The following is a 20,255-nucleotide window of genomic DNA, read 5'->3' on the forward strand; positions in this document are numbered from 1 at the left end:
AAGCTCTCCTGATTTGTTTACTTGTTATGACAGGTTTACTGCCAGTTTAATCTGAAACCTTTTCTCCTATATATTTTTTTTTTTTTTTAGAGCAAACACTTTGTTTGACATTTGGATCAAATATAAGCCACGACTACCGGAGTGGTATTACAATGAAAGACTTGTGGAAGTTGGTGATACCCTTGCTCAGATCAAAGTAAGTAATTTGAAATCAGAAAAGGTTCAATCATAGCCTTTGTTTCATTATGTTTCTATGCTACTTTAATTTTTAATCATATTTTACTGAAAGCTATTTAGAAAGTAGCAACAACTTTCACAAAATAATTCCAGTGACAGTTTGCTGTTTGTATTTCTTGCCTTTTATTGTAAAATTGCCCTGATTTTTTAATATATTTTCTATATCTGTATTTTCTATGTACCCATTGCCTTTTCAAACACCCTAAAATCTTTCTTTTTTTTTTTGTTTGATGTTTCAGCATGATAGTGTACAATGTCTGACTGTGCCTTTAATGCTGTTAAAGTACAAATTGACAATGATAGAGCAGTTCCACTGTCTCAACTCCATGTTCAGTTAACCAAACATGAATAAAAAGAATTGTCAGGAGAGAAACAGAGAACAAGAACCAGAGTGCAATTACATATTGTATCAATGATGCTGCATTTTGAATTATGTGTGTATTTCTGGTCTCCTCAAAAAGGGTAGATCACAACTAAAAGGGATTCAGGAGCTAGATTGTTTGAGACAGAGTATTTGAGAGGTTTCACTATATGATAACTCTATTTTTATACTTTTACTTAGTCATATGTTACTGACTACTGTTGGAGATGGGATGCCAGGCTAGTAACTGTTATCTGACTCAATAAGGCAAATATATTTTTATATACTATTTGTTCTTTGTGTTTCCTGTGAAAAAAAATCCAAGGGTGAGTCATTTACAAGCTCAGTGATATTTGTGTCAGAAGGTCATGTCATAAAATCTGGGGCTTTCAAGGGTAATTACTAAACAACACTCAGAAGCAGCTGAGAGATGTATAATTAGACAGCCAGTTCTGTACCTTCTACTTAATCTTTTAACATAATGGGAATAAAAGAAAATAAATCAAAAGAAGAGGGCATAACTGGAAATGCATCAAGGTGGTTTGGGGGGCCATCTTTTTGAAACACATGTCCAGTGAAACTGTTCTTTCACTCTTATGTCTTTTGCTTACGGAATGCAGCAAGGAGAGATGTTCTTTGTGCTGTTAATGGAGAGTTTATTTGTGGCTGCCTGGTGAGCTTTTCCACAGGCCATGGCAAAGGCAGGACTATCATGCAGATGTTATGAAGTCTTCTATATGCTCTGAAGAGTTCCACAAAAGTGGCCTGCTCCTGAGTAAGAAACAGCCAGCTGAAGCTGAGTTTCAGCAGCACTCAGCACTCACTGGGAGGCAGAAGAAGGAGTATAGAAGGGTCCATAACTGTGAAGCCATTACAATTGAAGGTGCAGGGTCATGGTGTAGGTTTATATGTAAAGAAATTCTTAAGGAAGCTTTAACAGCAGCAATTGTTAATAGCATTGCCTAGACAATTCTGTTCATGTTTTCTTCATGTTTGTATATTCCTGAGGTACTCATAGCTTCTGGGCCCTTGGAATTGCTTCAAACATTGCATGAAGCTTTTAGTGCTTGGGAACTGCTGCTCTCAGAGAGTACTCAATAAGGTTATTTCAAAAGTATCAAATGCTGCTCTCTGTACTCTGCATTGCCTTCCCAAAGCAGCACTCCAATATAGTTTGCTCCTTGTGTTCAAGGTGCTTGATGACCTGACCCTAGATTGACTGAAAATAATTCATGTTTCTGTGTAACAGCTTCAGCTTGCAACTTCAATCTTCCAGTGTAATGTGTTTTTCTACAGTAAAGCTATCGGTGTTGTTGAAGAAGTTGTTTTGCTGGCCAGCCTAATACTTTCAAAATTTTTTGGAACTCACACTTTTAAGTGCATTTCTTTAACTTAATTTTAGAATGAAAACCTAATTTTCATTCAATTTTTTTCCCGTGAAAATAAATAAATACAAACAACAGGGGATGGATGTTGCAAATTTCAAATACATTACAGGAAGGATGAATGTGGTATAAAACCAAGGTCTGTGATATGTGGGGTAAAGCCTAATCCATAAATACTCCTCCTGACTCCTAGTTGAAAGCTGGTGTTGAATATTTTAAATTTTAACCTGCACATTACATGATACTTAATGTGTAGTCCTTAAAAAATAATTATTGCATATGAATAGTCAATGGGTAGGCACCCGCTTGGCTTTCTGTCCTCCTGCTGTATTTTTCTAATGCCTTTAGATTTCTTCCTATAATACATCTGCTGTGTGTTTTTTAGGACACACCTAAATTCATTAAGTCATATATCTGGAAATTACTTAGTCTGTTAGTCATCATATGATCAGCACTGACTCGTTTTTTCCCTGCCTCCCATTCTGCCTGTATCTGCCTGTTGTCTTTGGTCACACACAAGTATTTTAAACTGTTTAGGAAAGAAGTTACCTTTTTGTTATGTGTCAATAACTATCTTAATGGTATTCTGATCCATGGCTTTGCATTCTAAGTGTTATCACAGCCTGAATGTATGTATTAGATTACACAAGTGACTGACTGCCCATAGCTGTCCCTGGAAAGTCAAAATTTCTATGAATGGCTGCTGCTTTCACACAGCAAATAGGACAATAGGGCCATGTAACTTAGACTCCTCAGATGATTAAAAATTTAAGGTGTTACTGTGATGGAAGGAATTTATATTGAAAAAAGACGGGTATGCAAGGAAATAAGAATTCTGTGTGATTAAATATTAAAGGATCATTTTTACCAGCAGTTAGTTACTTTTTCCTCAATAATTTATTTAGTGTGAGTGCTGGACTTAGTGAAATTGGTAGAGAAACCTAAATGTAATCTTGCTGAAGGAAGTGGTGGTGATGATTCAGTGAATGTCACTTCCAGATCCGAGTCAGTGCTGAACCATAGAGTCAGCATGATTTTAGAGTAGTTCAACGTGCTGCTGGGGAGCTCTGTTTGGAATGAGACATAAAGCTCAACATCCTCTTTGCTAACAGTTCTTAAAGACCCAGTGGCACTTTCTGGTCTATTAATGCTGATTTCTTCGCCATATGTAAATTCCTGTTTTCACTTGTTCCAATCTTTTAAAATTAATCTTACTTTTTCCATCTGCTTTATCTAAAGACAGAAAAAGCTTTGACAACATGGAAACAAGGAAGAGAGAAGTGATTATATCTATATATTGCTGATAAAGTTCTACATTATGAAGTACTTTTTTCCTGAAGTGTAGGTCCATTGTCATTATTATTGTAAAACTGTAGAGTATCCCAGCAACTCTTTAAGTTTATTACATTAGCCCAGGACCCTGCTTTATAATGTAATATTTATGATTAGAATAAACAAAACTCACCAAAACTCATGAAGCACAAGCCATTCTTTTAAGTATTTCAACCTTTCCTATGTTGAGTGTTCACACTACATGCTGGATATTGGTGTGAACCTGTTGTGCTTTACTTCCTGTTGCTCCTTCACATTGATACTTTTTTCATAAAGATAATAAAAACCCCACATGTTTTATAGAAATAGAAATGCAATATACAAACAATAAAAAGAACATATGATTTTTTTTCAGGAATATAAGTTGGCACTTCTACAGTGTTATGAAAGATACCTTCAGCAGTTCGTTTCTGTAAACCTTGATGATGTCATGGATGATGTGCAGCACTTTAAATCTGCCTTTTTTCCAAATGGTGTCAGAGACAAAAATGCAGCACTTACGGTAGGTTGTGGGTTTTAAAAATTTTTCTGGTCAAAGACATTCACAGATTCAAAGTAAGTAGCCCATTTCATCTTCCACAAATGTACTTCATATTAATTATATATTAAAATTAACTAATCTTTAATAATTTGTTGATATAAATTGCATTGAGATTTAATGATCGTATGCATGCTATAAACATCTGGAAGTTGGTGTAAATTTTTAAGAGGATGAAGTGCCTAATGCTTTTGTGGCAGAAGCCACCATCATCAACTTTGTGTTAAAACAGCAGTTTTCTCTGAATGTGGTGTTCTGTAACTACTTACAGAAGTTTTTGCTTTGAAATAGTTGCTGTTGTCCACTGTCAGAATCAGGATATGGGCAAAATTTGATAAATGTCCTGCAGTTTTGGAATTTTCCGTATTGTATGATCTAAGAACTAGGCAGAATGCAAGTCAATTAAAACATTCTCCTGTATTTTGTACCAGAAGTGTGCAAAACACTACTTGTAATAAAAGGTCATGACAGTTGGAAAACCAGTGTTATGTTTTTTATAGCTTATTTGCTCACTATGAACGAAAAGGGCAGAATGCTGAATAATTTTCTAAGTGCTTTAAGCTCTAGGAAGCTGAGTGACCTTAAGAATGTGTTGGAATCCTTTTGTCTTAATTGCTTATCAAGGGAGGGACTTACAGTATACCTTTTGTTATTCGTGGAAGAAAGTGTTTCAGTTGATATAGGGGGAATGCTAAAAACATGTTATATTATACTTTAAGCAGTTCTTTGCTGAGAAGCTCTACTTTTGTACACAGTGGGTGTTTTGAATTAACTGATGCAAGTTACTCTGTGATCAAGAGCAACAAAAAGAAATGGTAGGCAGCTCCTGTGTATTGAGTTAATCAAATTCACATCCTCGAGTCAGAGTGTAAATAGGTGTTTAGTGAAGAGAAGAAAGCAGACTGTTTGCTTAAAAGCTAGAAGCAGATATCATGATAGAAGAGATACTTTGTATTATTGTTTTTCTTTTTAAAATGTGGTTCAACTTCCTAGAAAGAATATGATCAAAGACTATGTTAATACATTTTTAAAAATGTTTTGTAAATAAATTTGAAGTTCAGAGATGCTCTCCTCTGTTTTCTTTATGTCTGCCTAGACTTTGAACCAGTCCTACTGGTAAATGTTATGGCAACTCTATACTAAAATGCCTGTTCTGTAACTTAGTCTTTACAGACTGAGATATCCTTAAATTTTCAGATACAATATTTAGTTTGGCAATTATCCCTACAATTGGAAATGGAAAATTATAATGTGTCAAATTATTACATCTTAAGGCTTTAAATGTATTTTTTTTTCCATGTTCCCACAGTTACCTTTTTTTTTAAAGTATAATACTAAGAAATGGCATTTCAGGACTAGAAACTTCCAGCTTCAGTGAATCAACTGCAACAAAATAATATAATTTCAAATGTTACCATGTTAGGAGGCTTTTGAGATAATAATAGGTACTGACTGGTCATGTCCCACTTAGCCCATTTTTTCACGCTGTTTGTTCAGCTGATGCTGTAGTCAAGGCACAAGTGAGGTCACATTATTTTAGGTATTACAAAGAAGAGAAGGAAAAAAATCCATCTGTGGAAGAGAAAAGTAGCAGAGGAGAGTGAGAAACAAGATAGTGGTGATATAGATGGAGAAGTGCATAAAAGTTAAAACTAGCCTTAGTTTATGGAAGACATCTACAGAGAAGCCAAGTGGCAAAACCAGATTCTTTGAATAGCAGTTTCATGCCTCATTTCCCTACACCCCTTCCAGCACTCCTAGTGCACTAGGTGCATTTTCATCCTGTGACACAGTGGAAACTGACTCACATTCATGGTCCAACAACCCTGAAGCTTTAGCACTTTCTCCATATTCTAATGCTCAGTTCAATGTCATGCTGATTTTTTTTGCTGTTATGCTTGATCGTTTTTACTCATCATTTTGTTGTACTTTGCTGATGTGAACTGACATATGGTTATATTAATTAACTTTATATGTATTTCTATGTGTTTTAGTTCCATGCTTTGCAAGCAAGAAATGTTTGCATTTATCAGATGGTTTGCAGCAGAGACAGAAATCTTCAGAATGGAGAGTCCCTGCAGACTTGTCTCAATGCCTTGACCTCATTACGACTCACTATGGAAGTGGCTCTACCTCAGGAGAATTTGTGTTGGCTTATCTACAATGGTACCTCAGGCTTCCCATTTACATTTCTTTGCTAAGCAAAGCTGTGAAGGGAAAATTTTATACTCTTTATACTCTTTAAGGTCAACCTAAGGGTCATGAATAAATCTCTAGTTAGTCTTCAATCACAGTAGGGGTTTTTAAAGTAATTTTTTTATTTTCTAATATAAGGGATTTTAAAATTAAGATTCTACAGTGTACATTTTCAGGTGGAGTGTTGTAAAAGCATCAGCTTTTTCCATCATGACTGTTCTTAAGAGTACAAATAAAATCAAAAGTAAGAACATTTTTGGAGTTCATCCTGATTAACAAAAAAAAACGCTCAAGATTTTTCTATCAATAAAATGTTTGTTTTGTTGGGTTAATTTTGTCTTGTTTCTTTTGGTTACTGGCTGTTTTTTGTTGGTTTTGGTTTGGAGGTTTTTCTGCTTGTTTGTTGTTAGGTTTTGGTTTTGTTTTTTTTTTTGAAAAGGGAGTTGCAGATCTAAGAGTAGAAAATTATTGACTGCCATTAGATCTTTGTGTTTTTGAAAGTACTTTGGAGGGAAGAGTTGATAATAGAACGATTCTAAAAATACTATATGGCACTTAAGGATTTTGGTCTATGTATAAGATTTCAGGGTGCTGCAGCGTGTAAATGCTTGTATTAGGGAAAAATTGAAAAAAGATTAGAACTTGTGCAAACTAGATACACAGCAAATGCTTTATCAAGATTTTAATTTCAGGAACAACAACAGTCTATTTTTGCTTTGAACGGCAATGTTATTTAGTAAAAAATAAACAGACTAGTATGAATTTCACAGAATCACAGCATGTTCTGAATTGGAAGGGCTGTATGAGGATCATCAAGTCGAGCTGTTGAGTGAATGGCCTTTACAGGGATTGAACTCACAATCTTGGCATTGTTAACACCAACTAAGCTGAGCTACTATGGTCCAACTGAGCTACTATGGTCAATTGTTGCAATATAAATTGAGGAGATAATATGTTCTTAATTTCATTTTGAAAAATGTACTTTCTCTGAGCTATGATTGGTCAAAATTCTTATCCTTTTGTTTTCCTGGGACTGCTGTTGCCCTCAGTCCCTACTTTTGAGGTGTGTTTTTTGATTGTATGTTTCTATGGGAGAAGAATTAAAATTAAAATATACTCACCTGCCATTCTTACATCCCACTGCCTGTGTGTGTACAGGTCTCTGTACCAATCCTAGCCAATAATCTACTCTAATTAGAAGGAGGCGGTAACTCAGATTTTCCCTAGTTCCTGAGCCTTTTTCTGCAATTTCAGACAATAGATTTTGTGCCTCATTACACATTTGACTGATAAAAGAAATCTTCCTAATACTTGCTCCATGTGAGCTTATTGGGATAATAACACCCTTCTAGCTGTGACAGTTGACATTGTGATGCCTCCTGCTGCCACAGGTGTCCCTTTCTGAACATTCATACAGACAGAAGAATAGGCTTTTTTTTTTGTCTCCCAGAACTGCAGAGTCTTTTATACTTCTAAGACTGGTTTTTGAAAATTTTATGATGTTGCTTGTGTCAAGTACATTTTTGACAGGTTTTTATTACTAAGTCATTTTGATGCTTTTGGAAACTCTACTTGCTTTCAATTTGCTTCATGTCACTTGTCATACTTAATGTAATATTAGTGGTGTCTGCCAGGACAGATGGACTAAAAGAGTCATGTAAGGTAAGGAAGGTCTGTGAGGAGAGGTAGTGTTTTGTTTTAAAGAGCCCGGCATTTGGCGATGAAAATAAGATTTATCTCTCTCTAGCACTTACTGAGTAAAAAATGGATTCAGTAAATTTTTAAGATTTCATTCTCATGAAATCTCATGATTATACTGCTTCACTCTATAGGTATTTTTGAGACTAATATTGCAGAAGAATTGAATGGTTTCATCTTCTCTAAATTAGAAGTACAAAAAAATCATTAGTTTTTCATTCTTTAATGAAGAGTCATTAAATTGTTCTCTGGAAGTAACAACCCAGATAATAAGAAAAAGATTGAGTTGTTTAGCATAACAAATTTCATGTGGAATTATAGAACTCACCTGTTTGTTTATTTGAATATTTTTCAGGTACTATCCATATTTATACCATATGCAGACATCTGATGGTGATGGGTCATTCTGATAAGGTACGGCAAAATAAACAGAAAGGGTTGTAAAATTTGAAGAAGTTTGGAAAATGCACCTTTTGGGTTTGCATATCAATATACCCTGACTTTTCAATTTCACTGGCATTGCCAATAGTAGTACTTTTGTCACAAGGAAATAAGATGTCTGTGTTTCAAAGTGCTTGATTTCCTGAGTCTGCTCCTTCCTCAGCTGTGGAATGGGGCCCAGCGTAACCTCCTGCTGGACATTGAGATGCCATTTGTTAGGCTGTTTCAGAGGATTCCAAGTGCTTTGTTTTGGACATCTATGTTCAAGAATTGGTCTTTTGCTTCTTAAAATGTGGAAATGTGCTGACACCTGGTGGCTAGGGTTTTAATTGTGAATACTTGATAAAAATAACCTGGCCTTTCCCCCACAACTTTTTTTTTTCTGAATGTAGTTTTTGTTTGTCTTAGCTTTACTCTTTTTCTTCTAAAACTTCAGCAGAATTTGAGTCAGCCTTAATACATTTTCTTATGTGTTGTTTTATTAATCTTTCACTGGGCAGGAAAGATTTTTTGTCTTTGAACATCTATTAAAAACAGAAGTGATTTAGCACCTCCTTTAGCATACTCTGCTAAAGGTTTTCGCTATACAGGAAACAGAGGGATTGATTGTAGATATTTCCAATTCTTGAAATCCTGACTAAAGAAAATTTGTATATTGGCTTAGTTTAGGACAAAAGTTGTGCACATTTTATGTACCTCAGGGAACAGCTCACCCAAAGAAAATAGTAAGAGGAAGATACAGATATTGTTCATTCAGTCAAGAAGGACTAATTATTAAAATTAGACTGCTGCAATGACTGTGTTGCCCTGCAAATTAGGAGCCAAGAGTTCCATTGGTATAAATTAATCTAAGAACAGGTTTTCACTGCAAAATACAGACTCCATTGCATCCCAGATAAGCTTGCTGATCCTGTTAAAAAATTATCACTACAGCTGCCATAAAAGGGAGGGCTAACTCTCAAGATAAGAGTAGATGATAGAGAAGGGTGGGATCTTTGGTGGCAGACTGTAGTGAACTGGAGTGGTAAAGGTAGCTTGGTGGCTAAAATAGTGCTTGACCACAGTTTAAGATGAAAAAACCCAATAATATGCAGGGGAATGGTTTTTAGTCAATAAAATATGTTAAAAATGAATACAATTTCTAGTGATTTTTTCCCCCATCTTTCAGTTTGTCCTGCCAGGTGAGGATAGGTCTTTGTATCTGTCCTTTAGTAATAGGAAGTATATTTATGTAGGTTAAGATGCATTCATTTTGAAATTAGATCTCTTCAATACAGGTCCTGGAATACTTACTGTGGGCCAGTATATGTATGGAATCATCCATTCCACTCTTATCTGTGCATTATTTGACGTGGAGAGCCACCCTATATACAGCAGTTTCTCAGTGTTATTTTGATTGTCAAGCCGGCATTCATGGAGAGGTATCCTGATTTACCTTATGTAGCATTTCAGAAGCAATCAAATAGGAAATATTTATTTAAATATTCCTACTTATTATCAGATCATATGTATTCAGAGTTCTGTCCATATTCCAAAATTTTACTGGAAATTGGAGATGTGTTTCCACATGTAAAATGCATAAGCAACTCAAATGCAGTAGCACTTTGTAGGTACTCACAGTCACAAACTTCTGGCATTAAACACTGGCCAGGTCCCATGCATATGTACAAGAGGTATTTTACAAAGGTTTTGTTTTCCTTTTAAATTGTTCAGGACTTGACTTCCATTGCAGCTCTTTGCAGTTGCATAAATTCAGGAATGATTTTATTATAAAATTAGATATCAACATACAGGATATGAACAAAGAATATATATATTTTTTTTTTTAATTCTTTGGACAGATATTTGCTCGCCGTGGTTTGATTAAAATTGATGAACTGAAGCAATTAGAAAATATCAGTTCTTCTCTGGAACATACAGAGAGAGAAAAGATTTTTAGAGAGGCCACTCTAAAGGTATCATCCTGCAAGTCATTGTGAAAAGGTAGAGTAGTTATGATCTTTATGAACAGAACATGTAACATAGATGATGACTTACTTTTTTCTTTGTGTCAGATGTCAGTAATGATTTTCAAGAGAGCAGTGTATGAATCCAGAAGAAAGTCAAACAGTGTTCGACGTGAGTCAAAAGTTAACCCGAGAAAAGCAGTAAATGTAAGTCTGACATTTCATATAATCCTTCTCTTCCTTTACTCTTGTCATGTGCTGACACCATGATATGAGTCTTCTAAATACATGTGGTACTATACACAAGCAGAAAGTTTTATATTTTCGGTTTCATAAGTAACAGAATTTATTGATTAAACTCAGAACAAGCTTGGAAATAGGGAAGATGTAATAATTATTACTTTAGAAAATTATCAGGAGAGATCTGCATGGATCTAAACTACATGGCCTTTATACTCTCCCTCATAATTTCTATTGTACTATTTTTGAAGTAAAACACCATGCAGCAGTGTGTCTAGTTGCTGTGAAATGATTAGTCTACCTAAGTGCTGTACCCGCCTTGCATGAGGCTTTGCTGTGCCTTTGAAGCATGACATTAACAACAGCAATGTATTTTACAGTATGTTATTTTCTGTTTTGAACATGTTCTTGCTTTCTGATGGAGAAATGTTTTTAAAAAAATCTTGCTTTGTTGCAAGTAGGTTTAGATATCACAAAGCTTAGATTTGCCTTTTCTTACATAGGTGTCGTGGCCTCGCACCGCCACTGAGCGGCTGCTGGTGGCGATGTTTGATGGTGCTGCAGCTCAGTTCCTCGCCATCCTGGAAGCACTGTCTGATCGTAGCAGGAATCTATTGCCCCCTCATCCTCCTGCTTCTGAAGAAATGCACATTCGTGATGTCACTTCTGAGCTTTTTTCTGCAGGCCTAGAAATCCTCTCAGGTAACACCTTAAAGAAGCAAAAACATTTGGTGAGGAGCCTGGACCCTAATTTTATTTTGGTGTTTTTCTATTTAAAAAAAAAGGAATGTGCCTGAAAGTATATAGTTGATTTGTAGCAATAGCACCTGTAAGAGCAGGTAGTCTTTCTTATTTCACATAATAGAAAATAAAAATCTGGGTTGATCTCCATGGTCTATTATAATCAATAAAAATCTGCAGCAGTTTATGCATTTATTTTCTAAGTGAACTACAGTTCACTTTGTGGCGGACTTTACAGGCTTTACTATGCCATATATTTATGGCCAAAACAGTGTTGTTAACAGAGTGTTTTCACTACTGCTGAACAGTTCCTGCACAGCCTGAGAGATGCTAGATGGGGGTGGGGCAGCCAGGCAGGGTCAAAATAACATGGTGTTTGATGTATTCTATTTTTAAAAAAAATTCCATTCAAAGTTAGATGAAAACACTTGAGAAAAAAAGCACGGGACTTGATGGTTCCTTGTGGTAATTTTGGGGTCCCCAGGTTGAAGGAGGAATGATTGAACCTGACTCCATATTCCTAGAAGGCAAATGATATGATATGATATATGATATGATATGATATGCTGTGATGTGATATGATATGATATTATGTTATGCTATGCTATGTTATGTTATTATATTGTGTTATATCCTATTATATCATATAGTACAATATGATATGATATGATACAATATGATATGATATGATGTTATAATTTATGATATTATATTATATGCTATTATAATATATATATGATACGACATGATATATGACATGATATGACACGATGTATTATACTATATTATTTTATATTATATATTACAGTATATTGCATTACATTATATGATATATGATATATGATCTGATGTGATACAATACTATATTATATTCTATTAATTATATAATATTATATGATAATTTACAATAATTTATTATATGATATTGCATGATATGATATGATATGATATAATGTGAGGTGATATTATATTGTATTATATTATATATGACATTATAATATATTATATGATGTGATATGATATGATACATTACATTATAGAGATATGATATGATATGATATGATATGATATGATATGATATGATATGATAGAGAAAGGATACAGACAGAGGCTACAAAGTATGATAATTAAAACCTATGACTCGTTCCAGAGTCCTGACACAGCTGGACAGTGATTGGTCATTAAGTAAAAACAATTCACGTGAAACCAATCAAACCACCACCTGTTGGATAAACAATCTCCTGACAACACTCCAACGCAGCAAAACCCAGGAGCAGCAAAATGAGATAATTGCTGTTTTCATTTTTCTCTGAGGCCTCTCAGCTTCCCAGGAGAAGAAATCCTGGCAAAGGGATTTTTCATAAAATGTGATGGTGGTAGTTCCTTCCACACTTTTTTTTGCTGGGCTCTGGGCTGAATATAGTCCTGAGTATAGAAATATTTTGTCAATAAAAGGATGTATAGAGATTAAGTACACTTCAGAATTATATTTTTCTTGGTATGATTACTGCGTAATTAGAATGTAACAAGTCTAATAGATAATAAATTGACTTAATAAATTGTCTATGTTGAAGGTGGAGAGAGCAGTGGCACCAATCATTTTGGTATAATTAATCCATCATCTACTCTTCTGCAGTTGATGCTAACAGGTAAGCTAGCTTGGAATTTCAAAGGATATTTTTACCCAGTGATATAAATACTCAGTGGGCAGAATTAATTTTGGTGTTAGTAACATTTCTAGACATAAAGAGTCTGCAAAACTGTGTCCTCTTGCAGTGGTTCTGTGCAGGGCCAGGAGCTGGATTTTGGTGATTCAGCTTATGGTTCCCTTCTGACTCATGACAGTGACTGTGGCATATTGTTAGGACTGCAGAAGACTGCTGAATATATTAGCTGAAACACTTGTTGAGAGTTCCAAGGACCAGGAAGTCTATTTTCTGCTTTCCTGTGGTCTGGATAAACTTGAAAGGAAATAAGCTCCCTGTGTGTATATGAACATTTCCTGACGCAGTAATGAGAAACTGTCTTGAAATAAATAGTATGTGTTTCTATGCAATTTTTAAACCAAATTTTGGATAATAAGGGTCTTTACAGGGTGATAAGCTCTTCCTGCAACAGCAAGGACAAGATCCTTGGTGTTCTCTACACAGGTATGTTAATATCAATAATTGCACAGCCTCTTTTGAATGTAACAGGACACTGTGATAAAGTTAAGTGGCCATTTGTTAAAAGTTTGGATGTGATGGTCTTGGAGGTTTTTTCAAACCTCTGTGATTCTGTGGTTGCAGATCCATCATTAAAGCAGCCTGTAAGCATAGACATTACTGTGAAAAGATAAAGCTATTGTTTCTTGTAAAGTTATTTAAACATCCTTCAAGATTATGCTGACTATTCAAAAATGTGTGGAGATTTTTCTTTATATTTATCAATACCCAAATGATGAAAAAAAATGAAATTAAACTTTCAATAAACTTCTGAATACATATATATAAAACAGAGAAAATATTTTTTTCATCACTGCAGGAGAAAAAGGAGTGTCTGGAGATGCTGCTGTGAAATTTGTAAAATTAGCCTTCAGCTATGAAGAGTGGAACGTGTTTTATTCTGCTTTTGAATTTGTTGATAATTTTCTTCAGGTAATCTGAATATGATTGAGATGTTATTTATTTAGTATTTTCCTATGACAGTAAGGAATATTCAAAATACATATTTTAAAGACCAATTTCTATGTTTTTTTAAATCTCAATTAGGCTCAAGATGACCCAACATGGAAGAAAGCTGAAATAGAACTCAAACTTCTTACATTGATACAACCTATAGTATTCCCAGGAATGTTTGAACGTAGTTTTTCTGTTCAGGATGGTGGTAATAGCAAAGAAGGCAGCACACATCAAGGTTCTGAAAAGACACAGACAATTAGAAGTGAGTGTTGTAGTTGTGTTTGAATTTCAAATATTTTTGCAGCAAGAGGTTTTGTTAATTATTTAAAAACTATGTAATATGGTTCATGCAGTAGTCTATGACAAAAAGTAGTAATTGAGAAAATGCTACCTATTTTTTTCCAGTTTTCTTTTGTCAAAATATGACTTTATACTATTTTTCTTAAGTAGGAAATGCATGAGGTATGTTAAACATGCATTGAGTTATAAGCCAAGATGCAAAATGATTGAGACAGGTTTTCAGGGGAAAAGTGAAATGGATCTTTGAGAGTTTCATCTGTTCCTATACCTAATTTATGCAAAATTTCTTTACATAGAAGGAAGAAAAACTTGTTAGAGCAATTGCAGTTTAATTCTATGACAATCAAAGCCTGAATATGTCTTGAAAACTTTCTCTTTCCTAGAAATGGAAATGCTCACTTTTCACAGAAGTGAATAAACTTGGAATTATCTGTCCCCATCTGAATTTAATGTTTCTTAGACCATGTTATCTGCTGGCTTATATTAGTAAATCAGTTGACTCAAATATTTTTCAAACTTAGGTTTTAAATTAGATGTAATGTCTTGCCTTTCCTTTTCCCCCCTTTTTTAATAAATGCTGAATGCAGAGGAATCCTTAAAGCCTGGAGATCCTTTTCATGATCTTATGATTTTGGCAACAACAGCATTTTCCTATGTCTCCACATTTGAGCAGGTAATGACAGAATTTGAGACATTTCTTCTCAATGTATCACTTAATCTGTGATGAATACCTATAATTGCAGACCAAAGGAATCAGTTGCATGACTAACAAACTTCAAGAATATAGAAAGTGAAAAAATGTATTTATGAATGTTATCAGCTTGTGATTTAAAAAACTATTTATTTTTTTAAAATGCTCTGTAATCAGTTACTTTAAAAATGCTTGTTAGACATTAAATGTATTTGGAAGACCATAGGGCTGATTGCATGTTTCAGCTCATGAAGCAGAGATGGAATTTCTTTGCATGTTAGATTTAGGTGGGCAAATATGCTCAGCTGTGGAAAACACTTCTGCAATATTTATAGAAATGGGGGCAGCTACCCTAAGGAATGATAATGCATTTTTGAGAGCAGTATGTCTGCAATTCAACGTAAATTCTCACTGCAAAAAACTGAAACAAGCAGCAGCAACAACAAAACCAATGAGTGGGACTCTGTGCTGAAGTCTCCACTGTAGAAATAATCTCATTGTGTATCTGATGATTTATTCCCTGAGTAACCCCTTTTACTTGCTCAAACTGAGATTTCTCCTTGATCTGCTACTGAGAGGGGAAGAAGTTATAGTGCAACGTTGCCACTACTAGCATTTACATTAAAATAATTTGTGATCCAAAAGACTAATTACAATATTTCCTTAGAAAAAACCTGTTCTGATAACATGGCATATATCTTAACTGCAAAATTTATTTTAGATACAATTTTAATATTGCCACAATTTGAATGTAACTGGAGCACACACATTTTTAGCTTTGGTATAGTATATTTAGCCAAGGTTATCTTGCCTGTGAGGTACCCCACAGATACCTTTAGATAGCATGATTTGTCAGTTTTTAATGTGACCTCTGTATGGAGGCAGTTACCTGGAATTAAACCCTACTGGTTCTTCTACACTTTCCTGCAAATCTTCTTGATCTTCTGTCCAGAGAAGAAAAACAAATTTGCCCCTGATTAACAGAGCATTCACTGATGGTGAAGTTACATGATATATAGCTGAGGCAATCTAGCAGTTTGCTGCCACCAAACCAGGGGCAAAAATAATTTAGATCTACATTTTTTCAGTTTTTTTTTTTTCTCCCCCAAGTTTCATTATCAATATCCCATAAATTTTATGCTCAAACATATATGGGAATATAAATAGTGTGGCTAGATCAGGTTTCACTGCACCTGAGATACTAGTTCAACTCTGCTATAACTGGTGATAAAGATGTGTACTGATCCTTACTCACTGTTCAGAATGTCTTTAACACATAGATGGACTCTATTGCCTTTTCAAATATGTTAATTAGGAGGTTAACTGGCTAGAGTTTTGAATGTGTTAATTATTCTCCTTGCAAGATGCAGGTAGAGTTTCTTCTGCAAATATTTAAATATGTTAATAAAAATAAAGTTTCTCCAGAATCTGTTGATTTCAGCCTTAGAGTTAAATTGCTCTCTCAAGTAATTTTCATCTCACTAATTTCCTTGTCTGTGTTACTTGTCAATTGAAAAAAAAAAAAAAAGAAATAAACTCCCCAAACCTCTAAATCCACTTATTGTTGAGAGAAGAAAAGCTTGAGTACCAGAAATTATTAAAAAAAAATCTAAAGCTTTCAAAATGTCATCCCTTATAAGAAAGTGACATGTTTTATTTACTTGTGTTGAAAAATATTGAAACTGTTTATGTACTGGGTTATTTGTGTGTTTATATGCCTACCCATTTCCGCAATTATATTGTTTCTTCTTTCCAGAATGTCCATCCTGACAAAGAAATACTTGTTGACGTAGTAATGTGTTTGTGGCAGAAGTGTAAAAAGGAACTTCAGCAAATCCAAATGAGTGGAAGTCACTGCTTAGAATATATCCACAAACACCAAGCTTACCAGGTACTTCTTCATTATAATGTGTTTCTCTTAATGTGGCTGCAGTCTGTTATAGTAAAGGCAGTGAAATACTGCTATCCAGTCCAAGTACTTTTCTTATGGTAAAGTGCAGATAAATCTACTTCAAAAAAAGAATTATATGTACACATTGAAGACACTGCACACAAATATGCCAGTACCAAAATATTCTCTTAGTCTTTTTGCAGTGAAGTAACCCCACTGTCTGCCAGTGGGCTGCGGTGGTAAGAAGCTAAATTTGTGAAAACATTTGGACGGGATGTAAAAAGAAGAATTTGAGATGTTGTGGGAGAAAATATCAATATATTTCAAGAAAGTTCCCTAAACCAGTTGAATGAAGTGGCAAAAACCTTACAGCTTAAGACAAGGGAGATGGGAATTAATGGTAGAATAGTCTTCAGCACATGGATAGAGTCACAGCCTTACCTTGAATTTGTCCTGTGGTTGAGAGGCTCTTGCTGAAATGGGCTCTCTGGGCTGCCACTTGGTGCTAACCAGGCAGTTTCTGGAGGAGTTAACTTTGTGACCCTATATAGTAAAATTGTTTGGAGGTTCCCCAGAAGGTTATTTTCCTCTGTATGTACAACAGTAGTGTTTGGGTCTCTTTTATTCTAAGTGGGAAGATGCAGAGGTAAATGAGAGGCATGTAATAAAATCTTCTGGCAGGATTACTGCACTAGAGCAGGGTATAAAAATTATGGCTGTAGAACATTCATAAAACTTTCCAAAAGGAATGGCAGGAATAATAATGTTCTAAAATAAAAAAAAAGTCTGGTGTCTGGAGGAACAGGAGATATGGAGCAGTATAAATTCAGCATCTTAGTCTGCTGACATTTAAAAAAAAGAAGCCAGATCCAGGAAAGGAGTTGTGTGCATGCTTGTGAATATTTCTAGACAATTTTGAGTGCAAAACCCTGTCTACCTCTGTAATACATAAAGGTCATCTAAAAATTTTATTTTTGTCTTGATTATTTTTCTCCCCCATTTCCTCATTTTTAGTGGGTTCATGTACTCTGGATAATGAATGAAATAATTAAGAAGAGCAACATAGCAGACACTAATGTAATGTTTGCGGAGATAACTTTATGTCTAGCTGCAGTACTGGAAAATGTAGCTGATTCTACAAGTGAATCTAAGGACAAAGAAGGTAAAGCTTTAAAGAAAAATGAGTTTTCTTTCAAGAATTACTTTTAAGATTGGAACTTTTCTGAGCTGAAAACTGACAAACACGCATATTCAAAAAATATTGTAAAGAGATTGTTGAGAAGAACAGTATTTTTAGCACCAAATTTCACCCATTATTGGAGCTAACAAAACCTGTTTTTCCAAGGATTTATGGTTTCTTCTTTACATTTCCAGTTCTACCAAAGTAACCCTGTTTTGAATTACATCTCTTATTACTCACTTTCCTCACAGGTCTTCTACATGTCTCTTAGCCCCTTCAGAGTAGCCTCAGATCACTGCTATTTTCTCTGCATATGGGCAAGGCAAAAGGCAGTCAGTACGTGCTGTAGCTCATTTGGAAATTTCAAATGCTGGTTGATTAGTTGCAGGCCAAACAAAAGGGGAAATTATTGAGGTCATGCTGAAGCTTTTGCATTTATTGAGTCATCAGTTTGGTTTTCTTCTCTACATATTCTTGATTTTTGAGTAGTAATTCAATTGTTTTTGAAGTTGAACTTGGCTGACATTATTGGGATATGCTATCACCATCGCATTAAACAAATTTCCTTCCAAAACCTGACTAATGCTGTAAAATATTAATATTTAGACATACTTTAAAAGCTCTCTGCTGTATATTTTGGAATATGAATCATAATTCTCATAAATGTCTTGCAGTAACTAGAGAGTAAATGTTAAGGATCATATTAGACCATATCTAGAAACAGAAAGAAATTATAATAGTTTTGCACTTTTGAAAATAAAAAAATCTTGGGAAATTAGGATTTGTTGTTGAGGTAGAGTGGGTATTGGTTTTGGTGGTGTTATGAAAATGATAAGGTTCTCAGGAAGACTAAATGAGAACCTCACTGTAGCATCCCTTCTTTTTTATTCAGTTTAAATATGTCTGTTTGGAGGAAAAAAAAAAGCTGAATTTGAGCCATAGGTCAAAACAGGCTGAGAGGCAAGCACATGCTTGTGTTGAAAAGAACCTATTTACTGAATGAATACTGAGTGAATACAAATTCTCTTTTTTATGAGGAAGAGATAGTGAACAAGCAAAAACAAGCATGCAGAAGTGGCATGAGGAGTGACTAGAAGGTTGTTCCTCTGAAAGCACAAAAAAAAAGTTATTTCAGCAAAGAAATGAAATTAGAGGGTTTAACCAAGAATGAAAAAATTGTTTTCTCTTGTTTTGAAGAGGGAAGCATAGGTTTGGATGCATTCTTTATAAATGAAAGTAATTTAAACAATCAAACCAAACTTTTAAAAGGATAATACTGCTTCAAGAAATATTAAAATGAAATAGTATTTATCATAATATTATGGCCTCTTTTTCTTAAAAATCATTCTATAAGTGAAATGAACTGTGAATTAGATAATAATACTGGGTTTGAATTGATTTCAATATGGAGAATTGACATGAATGCTACAAAAATACGAGGAACTACAGAATGAGTGCTGGTTCCATTAGCTTGGATATTATGTGGTTATGAAATATGTGGTACCTTTAAAATACAACATTATTGGCTAATAATGTCCTGTGTTAGTGAAACTGCACTTACATTGCTGTGTGTCTAAGCCCCGGAAAGCTCTTCACGAAACAATATCGTTACCTCTCATAGTCAAACACTGAAGAACAGAATTATTGCCAGACGCCAAAATTAGAAGTAGAGCTGATTAAATGGTACTAAAATTTTCTGGATTTATTTGATTTTCACGTCTGCTTTTTTTTCTATAAAAAAGGAGGAAGTACTTCTCTTTCACAAGACAAAAGCTATGAGATGCCTGAAATACTGATGGTAATGTCCAATTTATCTTCATTGATACATTGATTTTGAATAGAATAAGAATATTTTTGCCTGAAGCTTTTTTTATGATTTTTGTTTTAGTTTTACAATCACGGAATATTTCAGTCAAACCTACTAGAGCAGAGGAAAAAAAGCAAAAGATATTTTTTCAAATTAAATGAAATTTGAAAATTTTTCCTGTGTCTTTTTTATCAATCCTTTTCCTGGAAGGGATTGTATTTGAAAGTTTTTTTACAGCATGAGCATATGATGTCCACTGTACACCTTTTTATGGTACTCTGTAGTACCAGCCTTAAATGGTTTAATGGCACATTTTGTTAAGATGGTAGAAACTTTAGTCCTTGGTTAATTTAGGAAAATATTTTGGGTTATGTTTTTGCTTCCTGCTTTTTGTAAGGGTCATGTGGAATAGATGAAACATCGTGAGTGTCCTTCCTTTGTTCAGCACTTCTGAAAAATTTTCCAATCAAATGATTTACTAAGGACAAATGATGTGTGTTAGTCTGAGGATTTAGGAGTGTTGTCACTCATATGTCTTAATGCTTACACACATGGACAGGGTTTAGTTCAGTGCCAGTCTACTTAAAGGTGGTGTTCCCTGAAAAACCTGT

At 34.5% G+C, this 20,255-nt stretch overlaps 1 protein-coding gene across 5 annotated transcripts in view; it reads left to right on the forward strand.

Moving 5' to 3' along the window:
* CFAP54 (cilia and flagella associated protein 54) overlaps positions 1 to 20,255 on the forward strand; it is a 101,538-nt gene that overhangs the window by 5,250 nt on the left and 76,033 nt on the right. For 2 of the 5 annotated variants that reach the window (XM_064419779.1, XM_064419780.1), the window contains exons 2-16: positions 91 to 196; positions 3,671 to 3,817; positions 5,848 to 6,019; positions 8,103 to 8,161; positions 9,466 to 9,609; positions 10,030 to 10,143; positions 10,243 to 10,341; positions 10,878 to 11,076; positions 12,690 to 12,764; positions 13,639 to 13,751; positions 13,866 to 14,037; positions 14,663 to 14,748; positions 16,523 to 16,657; positions 17,672 to 17,819; positions 19,580 to 19,635. In XM_064419779.1, coding sequence (XP_064275849.1) covers positions 91 to 196; positions 3,671 to 3,817; positions 5,848 to 6,019; positions 8,103 to 8,161; positions 9,466 to 9,609; positions 10,030 to 10,143; positions 10,243 to 10,341; positions 10,878 to 11,076; positions 12,690 to 12,764; positions 13,639 to 13,751; positions 13,866 to 14,037; positions 14,663 to 14,748; positions 16,523 to 16,657; positions 17,672 to 17,819; positions 19,580 to 19,635 — 1,825 coding nt within the window. Of the gene's footprint in view, positions 1 to 90; positions 197 to 3,670; positions 3,818 to 5,847; positions 6,020 to 8,102; positions 8,162 to 9,465; positions 9,610 to 10,029; positions 10,144 to 10,242; positions 10,342 to 10,877; positions 11,077 to 12,375; positions 12,614 to 12,689; positions 12,765 to 13,638; positions 13,752 to 13,865; positions 14,038 to 14,662; positions 14,749 to 16,522; positions 16,658 to 17,671; positions 17,820 to 19,579; positions 19,636 to 20,255 lie in introns of those variants that run through there. The other 3 variants (XM_064419781.1, XM_064419782.1, XM_064419783.1) reach the window with 3 other exon arrangements.

This window comes from Passer domesticus, chromosome 5, assembly GCF_036417665.1.
Source record: "Passer domesticus isolate bPasDom1 chromosome 5, bPasDom1.hap1, whole genome shotgun sequence".
NCBI lineage: Eukaryota > Metazoa > Chordata > Aves > Passeriformes > Passeridae > Passer > Passer domesticus.